Here is a 14,337-nt window from a genome sequence, read left to right as displayed (position 1 = left end):
GTGGGCATATCATCAGGGAAGGGCTGGGATCAGTGGGTGAGACTGCAGGTTAAACAAAACTCCCCTCCCTGTGTGCCTGTCCACAGCCCAGCCAGCCAAACCAGCAGGATGCCCATGGTAAGATGTTTAGAAAAGCTAAGGGATTCAGGAAGAAGAGGGAGGCACCACGTAGATGAGAGCTATCTATAATTGCTTCTAGAATGTTCCTTTCTACAGGGAATGTAAAAGGTAGAGAAGGAAATAAATTCAATTTTCTTCCTAGAGCCTATTTTTTCATTAAACAAGCATACAAAATAAGAAGGGCAAGGGTCCTGGGAGCTCAGACACAAGCCTATTTGTATATAAACTCTTAGGTAATAGTGAACGGAAATAATACAGATTGGTCCTGAAACCCAGAGGCTCTGTCCTCAGTCTCCCTAGTGCCCATAACTCCCACTCACAAGTCAGTCTGGGACCCTGCCTTGGAAGGTTCTTTTCCTTCCCTTAGCCCTGCCCCTCCCAGGACTCAATGTCCTGCATGAGCCCCCACCCCATATGTCCATCAAACGCCTTCTCCTTGGACATCACTTGCTTGTATTATTCCTACTACATTCTCATCTAGCCCCTAAACTTGGGTCCTCCTTATCACCTCATTCCTCAACCAGTTCCAATTAAGAACAGAGGGAAGGTTAATGCTGCTATCAGTATTCTGTGCCCTTCACAGAGTCCAGGAAAAAGAACTTGGGATGCCGTTTCCTCATATAAAAAAGAGCCAGAGCATGGAAGAGCTGGGGCTGGGCACCTTCTCCATGATCATCGTGGGGAAGGGATCTGGCCCATGCCAAGAGTCTGTTGCTCCATCAGGTAGACTGGGTAGGAATTGGGGCCCCCCTCATCCTCTGGGTCATTGTCCTGGGTGTTCTGGGTCAGTGCACGGCGTGTTCGCATCATGTAAGAAACCTGTGATTGGGATAAGAAAGGAGAAATGATAAGAAAGGAGAAATGAGAAGCATCTGCTGTGCCACTCACATCTCAGGCCTTTCATCCTCTTCTCCCTGATGCTGGACCTTTGGATTGCTCCTTTCTCAGGAGTCCATCCAAACCTTGGTCCTCCAGCCCCAGATCCAATATACTAGTTCCCAAACTCATTCTCTAATTCACCCTCCAGGTTATACCCTCTATTCTCACACCCCAGACATTATCTCCACTGCCTTAATTTTCTCTTTCACAACCTTTCTTAACTACAACTTTCTCCTCAGTTCCAACTTTTTACATCGTATGTATTTGTTGTCTTTTCCATGATTTTCACCACTACTTCCCCTCTGTTATCACTTCCCCCCACCTCCTGTCATGTCTCTCAATTCTCTTGAAATTGAGAGACATTCTCCCCCGACCTCCTGTCATGTCTCTCATGTCTTCCTGCACCTCCTCTCATGTCTTTTCAATTCTCTATCCCACAAGAGTTGAGGAGATATTTCCTTGGGGCACCCCTGTTCCTTACCAAGAAGATCAGGCCAAGGAACACCAGGAGGAGAATCACAGCCACCAGAATCACAATAACTATTGCCCATGCAGGAAATGAATCATTCTCCCCCATTTGTCCAGGATGAAGACCTGCTTGTGAGCCAGCTTTATTCTGGTTTTGATGATTCTTGTTTCCTATGGCTTCTGACATCATAGAACTCAGCTCCTTTCTAGATGCAGTGATTGTAAAAGAACCAATGGGCACCAAATGGGTAACCTTAGTCTTATTTAGAGAAGGGGAGGCAGTAGTGATGGATTTGTCTCCTGTAACCTTGACTGGAGGTCTTATTGTCTTTGTGACTGCTGCTGTTTTTTCTTGGTTGTCTGTAGACTTTACTGAGATTTGTATGGTCTCACTAGCCAGTGTGGTCTTTTCTAGGTTTTCTGTAGGCTTTGTTAGGACTGGTGTGGTTTTCCATAGGCTTAATGTAGTCTTCTTTAGGTGTACTGTAGGCTTTTCTGGGGCTTTTGTGGCTTTCTCTGTGGTTAATTGGATATTTCCTGATTGTTCTGTGGACTTTTCTGGGACTTGTGTCATCTTCTCATGGGCTGATATAGTGGTCTTTTCTTCCTGTTCTGTAGGCTTTGCTGAGGCTTTAATGGTTATCCCCTTGGCTGATGTTGACTTTTCTGGGTGTTCCATGGGTGTTTCTGGGGATGGTGTGGTCTTCTCATTGGCTAGTGTGGTCTTATCTCCATGTTGTGTAGGGTTTGCTGAAAATGATGTGGTCTTCTCATTTGCTGATGTGATCTCTTTATGTGGTGTAGGCTTTACTGCAGAGGGTGTGGTCTTCTCATTAGCTGATATGGTCTTATCTCTGTGTTCTGTAGGATTTTCTGGGGGTGATGTGGTCTTATTAGCTAATGTGGTCTTCTCGTTGGCTGATGTGGTCTTCTCTCGTGTAGGCTTTGGTGAGGGTGCTGTGGTCTGCTCGTTGGCTGATGTGGTCTCATCTCCATGTTGTGTGGGTTTTACTGATGATGGTGTGGTCTTCTCATTGACTGAGGTGGTCTTTTCTCCATGCTCTGTAGGATTTGGAGAGGGTAGCGTGGTCTTTTCATTGGCTGATATGGTCTTCTCCTCATGTTGTGTAGGCGTTACTGGAGATTGTATGATCTTCTCATTGGCTGATGTGGTCTTTTCTCCATGTTGTGTAGGCTTTGGTGAGTGTGCTATGGTCTGCTTATTGGCTGATATGGTCCTATCTACATGTAGTGTGGGCTTCACTGGGAATGGTGAGGTCTTCTCATTGGCTGAGGTGCTCTTTTCTCCATGTTGTATAGGGTTTGCTGAAGGTGGTGTGGTCTTCTCATTGGTTGATGTGGTTTTCTCCTCATGTTGTGTGGGCTTTACTGAGAATGGTGTGATCTTCTCATTAGCTAATGTGGTCTTTTCTCCATGTTCTGTGGGGTTTCCTGAGGGTGGTATGGTCTTCTCATTGGCTGATGTGGTCTCCTCATGTTGTGTGGGCTTCCCTGGGGATAGTATGGGCTTCTCACTGAATGATGTGGTCTTATCTCCATGTTGTGTAGGGTTTGCTGAATGTAGTGTGGTTTTCTCCTCATGTTGTGTAAGCTTTGCTGAGTGTAGTGTGGTTTTCTCCTCATGTTGTGTAGGCTTTACTGGGGATGGTGTAGACTTCCCATTGGGTGATGTGGTCTTTTTTTCATGTTCTATAGGGTTTACTGAGGGTGGTGTGGTCTTTTCATAGACTGATGTGGTATTCTCCTCATGTTGTGTGGGCTTTCCTGAGGATGGCATGGACTTCTCATTGGATGATGTGGTCCTTTTTCCATGTTCTGTAGGGTTTGCTGAGGGTGGTGTAGACTTTTCATGGGCCGATATGATCTCTTCATGTTGTGTAGTCTTTACTGTGGATAGTGTAGTCTTCTTATTGACTGATGAGGTCTTCTCTCCATGTTGTGTAGACTTTCCTGGGGATGGTGTGGTCTTCTCATTGGATGATGTGGTCTTCTCTCCATGTTGTGTAGGCTTTCCTGGGGATGGTGTGGTCTTCTCATTGGATAATGTGGTCTTCTCCTCATGTTGCATAGGATTTCCTGGAGATGGCATAGTCTTCTCATTGGATGATGTGGTCTTCTTCTCATGTTGTGTGGGCTTTACTGGGAATGGTGTGGTCTTCTTATTGACTAATGTGGTCTCTTCTCCATGTTCTGTAGACTTTGCAGAAGTTCTTGTAGTCTTCTCACTAGCTGACATGGTGTCTTTAATGTATTTTGTAGTTTTTATCTGGAGTGTGTCTGAGGCAACTGTAGTTCTATAATCGTCAGGTTTTTCTGACTTCTGTGGGGTTCTTATGGCCTTGTATGTTGTTTTTGTGGCTGCTGTGTTTTTTTCTGAGGAAGATGTTGGGGTTTTATTACTTCCTGAATTGTCTGAGGTGTGGAAAGGAAGTGTAGTCTCATGTGAGGTGTTAGTTTTATTTCCTAAAGTAATGGTGGTCTTTTCCAAAGGTCTTGTAGTTTTATTTGAGTCTCTTGTTGTGGACCTACAAGTTTTTCTCTTAGGATCTGGGGTTAGATGCTTTTTATCAGAGGATTCTTTATGTGTAGTAGTGAAGTCAACAGAATTGACAGAGCGCTCATTCCGGATAATTGGTTCTTTTCCTTGATTGCTGGAGTTTTGTTTAGATGTGGAAGGAGCTTCATGATCAACTGTAGATCTTTTCTGGTCTGTAACTTTGGAGTTGTCTTTAGGTTTGTGCATTGGCTTAGAATGATGTGTGGAGTTGCAGTGGTGTTTTAGCTTCTGAGTTTCTGTAGATTTAGGGAGGTCTGGAAGTCTTTGTCCTGAATGCAGAACAATGTGGACAGAGGGAGAACCATAAACAGGACTGAAAGTGAGGGGGAATGAATGATCAGATGTTGGAGATTTACCAGCTTCTTGCCATTCTTGAAATGTAGTAGCACCTGCAGAGGGAGATAGGCAAATAAGAAACTTTCTCCATGTTTTTCCCTGACTCCCTGCCTATCTCCTTCCCTAGGAGTCTCTTTTATCTCCGATATGTTTCCCTAGCCAGTCTCCTCTAAGTATAATGGTATCTAATTCTAGTCTCACCTCCAGGCTCTGTGCTGTCATTCAGGATGTGCCTTCAGCAAGCTTACCAGCTCACCCCCTTTCCACATCTACTATTCAACTTCCATCTCAGGGAATTCTGGATTCAGGGCATCTTTTCTGATCCCTCCAAGCAGATAAGATCTAGCTTCATCTCAGTGCTCAAAAAGTCTTTATTAATAACTCTTTCCTGTTACCTTCAATTCAATATTACTGTTGTTTGTGTACCTGCCAACCTCCATTCCCTGCCATGACTACTGAATGATAAGGCTTGGGGAACAGGTAGTGACTGGTATTTCTCTCTGCTGGTACTCTTCTAGGTTTATAGATTTATGCAACGGAATCACCTTTCCATGGCAGAACTGAGGGGAAAGGGAATAAACATTAGAATCTCCATCTTTCCATTTTCTAGCTCCATCCCAAATGCAACCATGCAAGAAACTGAGGTGAGGCCTCTTGCAGAATTTCCCATAAGGATTATCAGGGAAATCTATGGTGTTGGTGAGAGACATGTAAGAAGACAAATGAAGAATGGGTAGAAGAGAGAGATGGGAAACTTTCATTTAGCAATGAAGCTTGCTCTGGATGAGGGGCCTGGATCAGATGACTCATCCCTTGTGGTCCCCCAGCAAGGTCCCCCTCTTCACACACTTAAAGCCATCTGGGGATAGATAAAGGGGGCAGTCTCAAAAGGAAAAGATACTTGCTTGGAGGTCCTGACAGGAGTGAAGGAGACAGCTGGATTCTGGGAGGAACTGACTGTGTTTAAGGACAGGGTGTGAGGGAAAACACCCCTATCAAAGGACAGATACGGGTCTTAATTCAATGGAAAACAACCGGATGGGGACAGAGGAGATGTCGCTGATACCAGCCCAGAGAAGCTTGGTGAAAGCCAAGAGATCACCAGAGAGTGAAAGAGATAGTGTTGTTACATAACTGAGATTTCCAGTCTCTGTTGGCCCAAGGCGGCACCCAGAACCTGCATCCACCCCCAGTCACAGGAAACCACAATCCACCCACCTCCTGCTGACAAGGACAATCTGGGGCTGCGGAATTCAGTCCTTGAAAGAAACATGGGTGGGACAAGTAGCGGGTGAGGGTAATAGAGAAACCCAAGTCTCTGAAGGAAATCAAGGCTGGGGGAGAGAGGGGGGCTGAATTATCAGGTCCTTACTCCACCATGCCCATTCCACACTCTGATGCCCTTGGCAACGATGCTGACAACACCTATTTATCAGGCACCTTCTGCTTGCCTGTTGCCTCACATTCTCTTTTTGGATTCTCTTCTATGGTGGTTGATCTCTCACCTCCCCATAGGACTCCTTAAACTCTGTCAACCTTCTCTGTTTTATATTTGAGAAATTGGACTTTTATGGAGGAAAAGTGACTTGTACACAGTCCCACAGTAATGGCAGCAACCAAGCTTTCTTGAGCACTTTCTATGAGACAGGCAGAGCATACAAATAGAGACATATATTAACTCATTCACTTTTCACAAGAACCCTTTGAGGTCGAGAACTATTTACTATTCTCCCAAACTTATAGATGAGGAAACAAAGTTCAGAGTAGTTAAATAGCATTCTCAAGGATACCCAGCAAGTAAGAGGTTGAGACAGAATTTAAACACACAGGCTCGGCGCCTGTGGCTCAAGCGGCTAGGGCGCCAGCCACATACACCTAAGGTGGCGGGTTCGAATCCCCCACCCGGGCCCACCAAACAACAATGATGGCTGCAACCAAAAAATGGCCAGGCGTTGTGGCGGGCGCCTGTAGTTCCAGCTACTTGGGAGGTGGAGGCAGGAGACTCGCTTGAGCCCAGGAGTTGGAGGTTGCTGTGAGCTGTGATGCCATGGCACTCTACCCAGGGGGATAGCTTGAGGCTCCGTCTCAAAAAAAAAAAAAAAAAGAATTTAAGCACACATTCTGGGCTCACAGGCCCAGACTCTTACTGGTTAAGACCACAGCTGAGCTTGCTGGCTCATTCCTGTAATCCTAGCACTTGTGAGGTCAAGGCAGAAGGACCACTTGAGCTCAGATGTTCGAAACCAACCTGAGCAACAGCAAGACCCTGTCTCTACAAAAATAAAAAAATCTTAGCCAAATGTGGTGGCACATGCCTGTAGCCCCAGCTACTTGGGAGTTGAAGGTAGCAATAGCACTTGAGAAATTTTAGAGTGCAGTGAGCTGTGATGGCACCACTGTGCCCTAGTTGGAGCAACAGAGAGACATTCTGTCTCACAAAAATAAAAATAATTATAATAAAAAAAGAGTACACTACACAGCCAGACCCTGACATTTGTGGACCCTCTGAAGGATGATGTTCATATATTTGTTTAATCTTTGCCACAAACCTATAAAGCGAGAGTTCTGGTCTTAATGTTTTATAGATTGGGAAAAGAGATTCGAAGAGGTTAAGTATAATCATCAGCAAAGTCAAGACTTTTCACATCCATAGATGCCATTAAGCATGATAAGGGATGAATAAGTATTCACTGAGTGAATAAATGACCAGGCAGGAGCGCATAGTGGCAAATTCCACTGGCCTTGAAGAATCAGAGAACAGAGTTGGAGCCCAGGCTTCATCCCTCACCAGCTTTGCATCCTTGCTGAGGTCGCTTGGATACTCTGAAGTCTCATGTCCTCAAATGCACAGAACTACGATGCCAACTGCACCAGCTTAATATGAGAACTAAAGGAAGTCTGGAGCATAGGAGGCTCTGGAGCATAGAAGACTTTTTAAAATGTTAGTGAATCTGAAGTGTAGTCTGAAACAATCTCATTCTCCCTGTTCTCCCGGTAGGAGGGAGACCTGAGCCGCAGCCTTGCCCTCCTGCCTTGATCAGCTTCTTCAAAACGGCAGCCCCTATGCTCCTAGGCCACTTCCCCTGCTGTGTTATAGCAACAGCACATTCATCACTTTCTAATATACACTAAATGTAGTTTAGTTTCTACAATGGCAGGAATTTTTATTTGTTTTGTTCATTGCTATATCTCTGGCCTGGAAGAATGTCCAGCCCATAGGAGGCATTTCATAAATATTTACTGACTAGATTAATAAAGGAATACTTTAAGACTGATGAAAACTTTTAAGAAGCAAACAACCTTTCATTATACATATTAAGTAAAAAACAGAAAAAAAACAATTATGACTTCCACAGGCCAGAAGACCAAGGGTAACTTCTGCTATATTAAGTAACTGAGCTCCTGAGACAAAAAGATGTTAAAGGAAGACCTCTTGGTGGGGCACGGTAGCTCAGGCCTATAATCCCAGCACTTCAGGGAGGCCCAGGCAGGAAGATTATTTGAGGGCAGGAGTTCAAGACCAGCCTGGCAACATAATGAGACTATGTCTCTACAAAAAAAAAAAAAATAGAAGATAAAGGGATTTCCAGGGGAAAAAAACAAAGAAAGAGGAGAGAAAGGAAAGAACAGAGGAAGGGAGGGATGAGGGATGGAGGAAAAAGGAAAAAAGGCCTCTGTCTCACCAATTCTAGCAATTGGTTTCATTTAACTATAAGATCACAGTCAACAACTAGACTGAGATAACAGATCTTAGAATTCCAGATGAGGATTCCTTAATCCTGAGCTGAGCTGTGAGGCAAAGCAGTGACTAAACCTTCAGGAGGAGATGACCATCTCTTCTTTCCGGTAGATGTACTGTTGGCAGCAACTTGATTTCACCATAAGATACTCATTTCGCTTACACAATAATGGTCTGAAGAGAACTGTTTTGGTCACTGAAGTATAGGCAGGGGGTGCAAAGAGGAAAATCTGACTTTAGCACAAGGCACTGTAGGTGGCTGCTTAACCTGGACAAAAGAGTGAAAACAAATCCCACAACATCAAACTATATACAGTTCCAAAGGTCTCTTCCATCTGCTGTCCATTTGTTTGAAAAAGAAGACATCCTGCTAAGCAACACATGCACAATCCAAGCGACCAGCTCCTCTCCGCTCCCCAGCCGCTCCCTTCCTCCGGGGCCTAGCTACAAGCGCGCAGCCCCGCGGGATCAATCCCCAGAGGAATCGCCCCGTCCTATGCGGGAAATTGAATCTGGGGTCTGGCCCACGCCTACCCTTTGCTCCAAAGACAATCTCTCTTGGAGCCAAAGTGTGTGGAGCTGATTCATGACTCGCTCTCTTCCGCCCCCTACAGGTTCCTCTTCCCGGAGAGGCAGCGAGACCGAAGGGTAGAGGGTAGGAGGCAGATCAACTGGGAGGAGACCGGAGCGGAAGGCGGGCGAGATGGGAGGACGGAGGTGGGAGGAGGGAGGAGGGAGGTGGGGCCTGCGTCCCCAGACCCTCAACGTAGGGGGAAGGGCATCAAATCAGGGTACCGACCGGACACACTGCAGAGGCAGCTCAAAGATTCCTCAGCCCCTGCCCCTATCCCTGCCACTATCCAGCTGTCCCCTTTCCCCCCTTTTTGCCCCTCCTCAACGTGCCCCTGAGCCCAGGGCGGGAGGACTGGCCTCCAATATCATCACCCCCAGTCAGGCACTATTGGAAGGAGAAAGGGCTGCCTGTCCTGACCCAAATGCTGCCCTGAGCATTCCAGACTCACTTTCCCAGCCCTGGTTTGGGTGGCAAATGCGCCACCGTGGGTGACTCCATCCAGTATGCTGAGTCTCTCTGAACATGCTATTTGCCTGTACCTTGTGAGGACCCTCCAAACTGCTCCCGTGTTTGGCATCTCTGCTCCCTGGGTTCAGTCACACTCTTTGTCAACTAAGTGAACTAATTTAGCACTTTCCTATTATCTTTCAGGTCTGTTTTGTTCACCACACTTTTCCATATTCATTTTCTCATCTGAGCCCAGGATGTTTTCCCGACTGTAAGACAGGAACAGAAGCTTTGGCACACACCTGCAGAGTTGGTAAACGCGGATGATGTGCCTGGAACCACATTTAATGCCACATAATGCTCAGTAAGCATTCACTAGTGGTGTTGGCCGCACAGCCTTCCCCATTCTACAGGTGGTGTGCAGGGCCAGACAAGTTAAATGCCAGTGGGGACTAGAGCCTAGGTCTGCACAAAACAGGGCTCTCAGGAGAGGAGCTTGCCCCCTACCCTGGCACCAGGGCAGCAGATGACATGGGTGGAGCCCTTGCTTACCTCCCTCTAGCTGTGTGATGGGGGGCAAGCCCCTAACCTCTCTGAGTCTCCACTCCTCATGACTATAAAATGAGATGTTATTAACTATCTCAGGGATGTTGCAGAGATGGAATGAGGCAAATTGTCATGAGCATCTGTGAATTCCCTGCACAGGGCAGGTGCCTGGTGAGTGTCAAGCTCCATACCAGGCTGACAGTTTGCATCTTTATGCAAACTTAAAGGAACCCCCTCTGGGTGAGTGCAGCCCTGAGGGCCATGTCTTAAGGAGCAGAGCACAGGCTGGATTTCATCTCCTCTATGCCCCTAGCCAGCACAATTGAGCAGTGAACACTCTAGATGACTGTAGGCAGCAGCCCTGTGCGCCCCCCTTCATTCATTTACTGTGAGAATACTAAGAAACAAGACTTCTTTGTCTTCTCTCCCCTGTGCAATGATGATCCCTTCACCCCTTAGGACACCTTACCTGCCTCCCAAGAAGCTAGAAGGAAAAGGAGGCAACACTGGAGGCCAAATGTGGAGCTGAGACTGTGGGCCAGCTTCATGTCGTGGAGCTGGGCAGCTGCTTAGGGGCTGTGGGCTGGGGACCCCTCACCTTATATGGAGCCAGGCTTGACGTCATGGGGGCTGGGGCTCCTCAAGACTAAACCTTAAACAAATGTATCCACCCTGTCTCACAGAGGTGCGCTGATAACGGGAGACCGCAGCTGCCTCTGCGTCATGGGGTACCTGGGTGCCTGCCGAAGGGGTAGGATCTGGGGGCAGGGAAAAGGAACCAGGATGGGGCAGAGTCCTGACCCAGCCCCAGCAGAAGGAAGAGGCTGGGGTAGGGGTGGCCTCCAGTGCTCTGGGGAGTGGATGGCTAGTTTCTAAAAGGACTGAGCTTGGGCTAGGGGCAGGTGGGTGGGAGGTCTGGGAGGAGGTCTCATTCTGATCCATCTCCAGCTTCTTGCACACCGTCCTGCCTCTCTCTGTCAGCCCAGCCTCTCCACACCCCTTACTCACACATGGCCACTCTTTCCACCCTGGGTGGAGCTGTCCATGAGGAGCAGGTGAAAGAGCAAAGAAGGGAAAGCCTCACATGACCTGCTGCTGCAGGGACAGGTGCTCTGTGATGTCCAGAGGTGACACAACAAGATGGGGAACAGTAGGGGCAGTGGAGGCAGTGACAGAGACAAGACAGACAGGACCCCAGTGACACAGATGGTCAGGCCACCCAGAGAGACTGAGGCCGAGGTCTTTGGCAGATGCTAGGGTACAGGGGCTTCTCCTTTTGCTTTACCCCCTCCCCTCCCACCTCAGCCCAGTGAATGTCTCTCTGCCTCAGAGCCCCATCAGCACCTATACAGAAACACAAGCATCTCCTGGGAGCTGCCCTCTGCCTTCCTCCTCATTCCCTGCCTAGAGCAAGCATTAGCTCAGAGACCGTCACTTTTCTTCCCAGCACAGTGCGTGGGGGCAGAGAAGTGGAGGACAGACTTCCTAGTTCTCTAGGAGAGAGGACTCATCACCCCTCTGTAGCATTCACTTGTTTGCTCACTATGCATCTCCCCCAACAGGATCCCAACAGGAAGTGAGCACCCTGTGGGCAGGGTCTTTTTCTCAAACACTGCTGTGTTGTCAGCCACTGGGACAGTGCCTGGCACAAAGTAGGCAAACAGTAAACATTTACTCTCCTGGATGGAGGGGAAGCCAGGGCTGGCTGATGCCTTTCCAAGGGAAGCGGGCATCAGAGTGAGTGGAGGGGCCAGGACCTGAAGACAGGAGGCCAGAACACCAGGCAATGGGGCCCTTGAGGGGAGTAGAGAACTGGACACATTGGTTCCTCTCATTACTTGGAGTGACTCCTCCCTAACTCCTAGGCAGGGCTGGGATAGGTGGGAAGGGGAGAGGAGGTCAACTGCTCATTAATGTGACTAATGGGAGATTAATGAAGCTCCATGGAGTCAGGCCAAAGACTGACTACTCAGACCCGGGCAGGCTACTTCCCAGCCAATGCATCCTGCAGAATGGGGAAACTGAGGCAGAGACAGCCTTCCCCTGCAACTCCATCTAGACTCAGTGGTGACTGACAATCCCCTTTCCACTAATCCCCTGCCCTACCCTTTCCTCAGGGACCCAGACCTCTAGGACAGTGGTTCTCTATAGGGAGGAGTAATTTTGCTCCAGGGACACTGGAGACATTCTTGTCATAACTTGAGAGGTTCTACTGGTATGTACAGGGTAGAGGCCAGAGACCCTGCTAAATAAACATTCTACAATGTGCAAGACAATTTCCACAATGAAGAACTATCCAGCCCAGTATGTCAGTAGTGCTAAAGTTGAGAATCTCTGCTTTGGAATAAGCATTAATCAGTATTTGTGGATAAACATTCCCTTTACTTCTCTTCCCTAACTCCACCCTGAGGACTCAGGCTTCTGGGGAGGAGGAACTTTGGGGTAGGTAGAGGCCCAACATGGTCTCTTACAGTAAACTGATCTTATTTTGTCTGAGCTAGAGGTTAAGAGACAACCCTGCTAACTACTGATGTTTGGGCATTTCTCTGCACTGCAGCATGTGCTAAGCACCTTGCCTGTGGGTTATATTATAACTTATGAGGTTGGCAGTATCTTCTTCATTTAGTAATGTGGATAAACAAGCCTCAGATGAGGGAGAAGACCTGTCCAAGTCACACACCTGGTAAGTGGACCAAACTTGGCCCTTTGGTGCCTGCACAGTCACAAAACCAGTGCACTTGGGCAGATACATGATGACTGGGAGACAAATGGAGGAAGTGCTGGTTTATTTAGCAAGAACTGTGCCTACTACCCTCTCAGAGTGGTATGAGGAAGGATCACAGAGGAGGGTTCCTGTCCTCAGGGGGCTTCCTAAGGAGGGAGGTGTGAGGGGAGCTCCTTCTCAGGTTCAGAATTGGACTTCCCCTTCCACTATTGGTAGAGGAGACCTGGGAGGCCAGTGATACCAGGAATCCACCTGTAGGAAATGGTCCCAGCCAGGGTGAATGGGGCAGGTGGGCTGGAATGAGTCTACTTGGGATGGGAAGAAGGAAAGCCAAAGAGGAGGTGCCTTCAGCCACCCTGAGCCGCCTTTCATTTGACAGAATAGTGCTGGCTGGTAGCCTCATGGTGGCAGCTGTAGGGGGTCACAGAGCCACAGCTACACCCCAGACTCATCTCCTTCCGGAACTGGCAGGCCTGCAAGGGATGAGGGATGTCAGGGTGGGTTAACTGAGGGATCCCGGAACCTGCTGGCCAGCCCCAGCCCTTCCCAGGGACAGCTGCCTCCCCCAACAACCCAGGTGCTGGGTGTTTCTTTTTGAGCACAACTCCTAGTCATGACAATGAATGAGTCTGTGTAGTGGGCACTTACTATGTGCCTCGCACCTCTAAGCACTTCACAGGTGTAAACTCATTTGCTCCTCTCAACCACCCTTTGAGATGGATGCCAGTGTCCTCATTTTATCCAGAACTTAATTACCTTATCTGTAAAATGAAGGATAATTATATGACCAGTATCACTAGGTTAATGTGAACTAAAAGATGTCCATCACCTAGCACATAGTATGTGCTGTTTAAATATTACTTAGTGTTTATGGAGAATCTGGATAACAGAGGGGTTAGGTAACTTGCACAAAGGTCATGTAGCTATAGTGGCAGAGCCAGGTCCAGAACCCTGCTATTAGTGTGGCTGCACAGAGTGGGCTCTTCATTGTGTGGAACTGTGTCTAGTGTCTTTGTGGGCTGCTCAGCCCCCAGCACTCCCCAACCTCTTTCGATGGCCATACCTCCCCATTCCTGCCAGGCCAGTGATGCCTCTCAGGATCAGGATTCCTGCCCTCCCCCTCACCCCGTCCCCAAGCAAGCAAGATGAAGCCTATGCTCCTTGGAGTCCCTGAATGCCAGGTCCCATCCCCACTAGCCTTGGGGACCCAAACATCTGGACCACAGCTTCACTCACCTTCTTGATACCATACATTAGGCTGACAATTGCTGCCACTAGAGTGATAGTGATCAAAACAATGGCCCAGTCTGGGACAGAATCCTTCTGAGGCTCCCGACCTGAGGCACAAAGAGAGAGACAGTGACTGAGGTAGGTGGCACTTCCATCCTCCGACACCCCGACTGCCCTCCATGACTTTCTGTCTTTCTCTCTGTGACTCTGATGTCTGTGTGACTCTGAGAACACATCTCTGTATCATCTGTGTTCTCTCCTGTCATCTTGGAAGCAGAATCTCAATGAAGGATGTTTTAAAGGGGTTCAATCTAAGCCCCAGTCACCTCTTCCCCAACACCTGTGGATATGTCTGTTGGTCCCTAAACTCCTCATGGACATAAACACCTCTCCTTTCTGAACCCCCTCCAGGTCTCAGACTCTGTTGTTCATGTCCCTGGATCTATGACGCCTCTAGACTGTGAGGGTCCCAAGGGGGTCCTCTGCTTCCTTGGAGCCCCATCCTCCCTCTTCCCCACCCTGATTCTGGCCCTTAGAGAAACCAGAGCCTGTTGTCCTGTCTTCCCACCACTCATTTCCTGCCCTCAGACTTTCTGGTGGGGGGCTCCCCAAGATCCCTCTTCTAAGAACAAAGGGGAGGAGAGGAGAAAGACAGAGGGAGGGAGGAGAGCAGACTCTCTGGAGGGGATGTTTCC

The 14,337-nt window shown here is 48.1% G+C and overlaps 1 protein-coding gene across 1 annotated transcript; it reads right to left on the bottom strand.

The window, feature by feature from the left end:
• Positions 1–792: 792 nt before the first annotated feature.
• On the bottom strand, positions 793–10,235 carry DPCR1 (diffuse panbronchiolitis critical region 1). The gene is made up of 3 exons (XM_012804643.1): positions 10,157–10,235; positions 1,481–4,434; positions 793–939 (listed from the first exon to the last, which is right to left on the bottom strand). The coding sequence occupies exons 1-3, from the start codon at positions 10,233–10,235 to the stop codon at positions 793–795; spliced, it is 3,180 nt and encodes a 1,059-aa protein (XP_012660097.1).
• Between the last annotated feature and the right edge of the window lie 4,102 nt (positions 10,236–14,337).

This window comes from Otolemur garnettii, unplaced genomic scaffold (genome assembly GCF_000181295.1).
Source record: "Otolemur garnettii isolate 467f Iridium unplaced genomic scaffold, OtoGar3 scaffold00031, whole genome shotgun sequence".
Lineage (NCBI taxonomy): Eukaryota > Metazoa > Chordata > Mammalia > Primates > Galagidae > Otolemur > Otolemur garnettii.
This window is presented reverse-complemented; position numbering and strand designations above follow the sequence as displayed.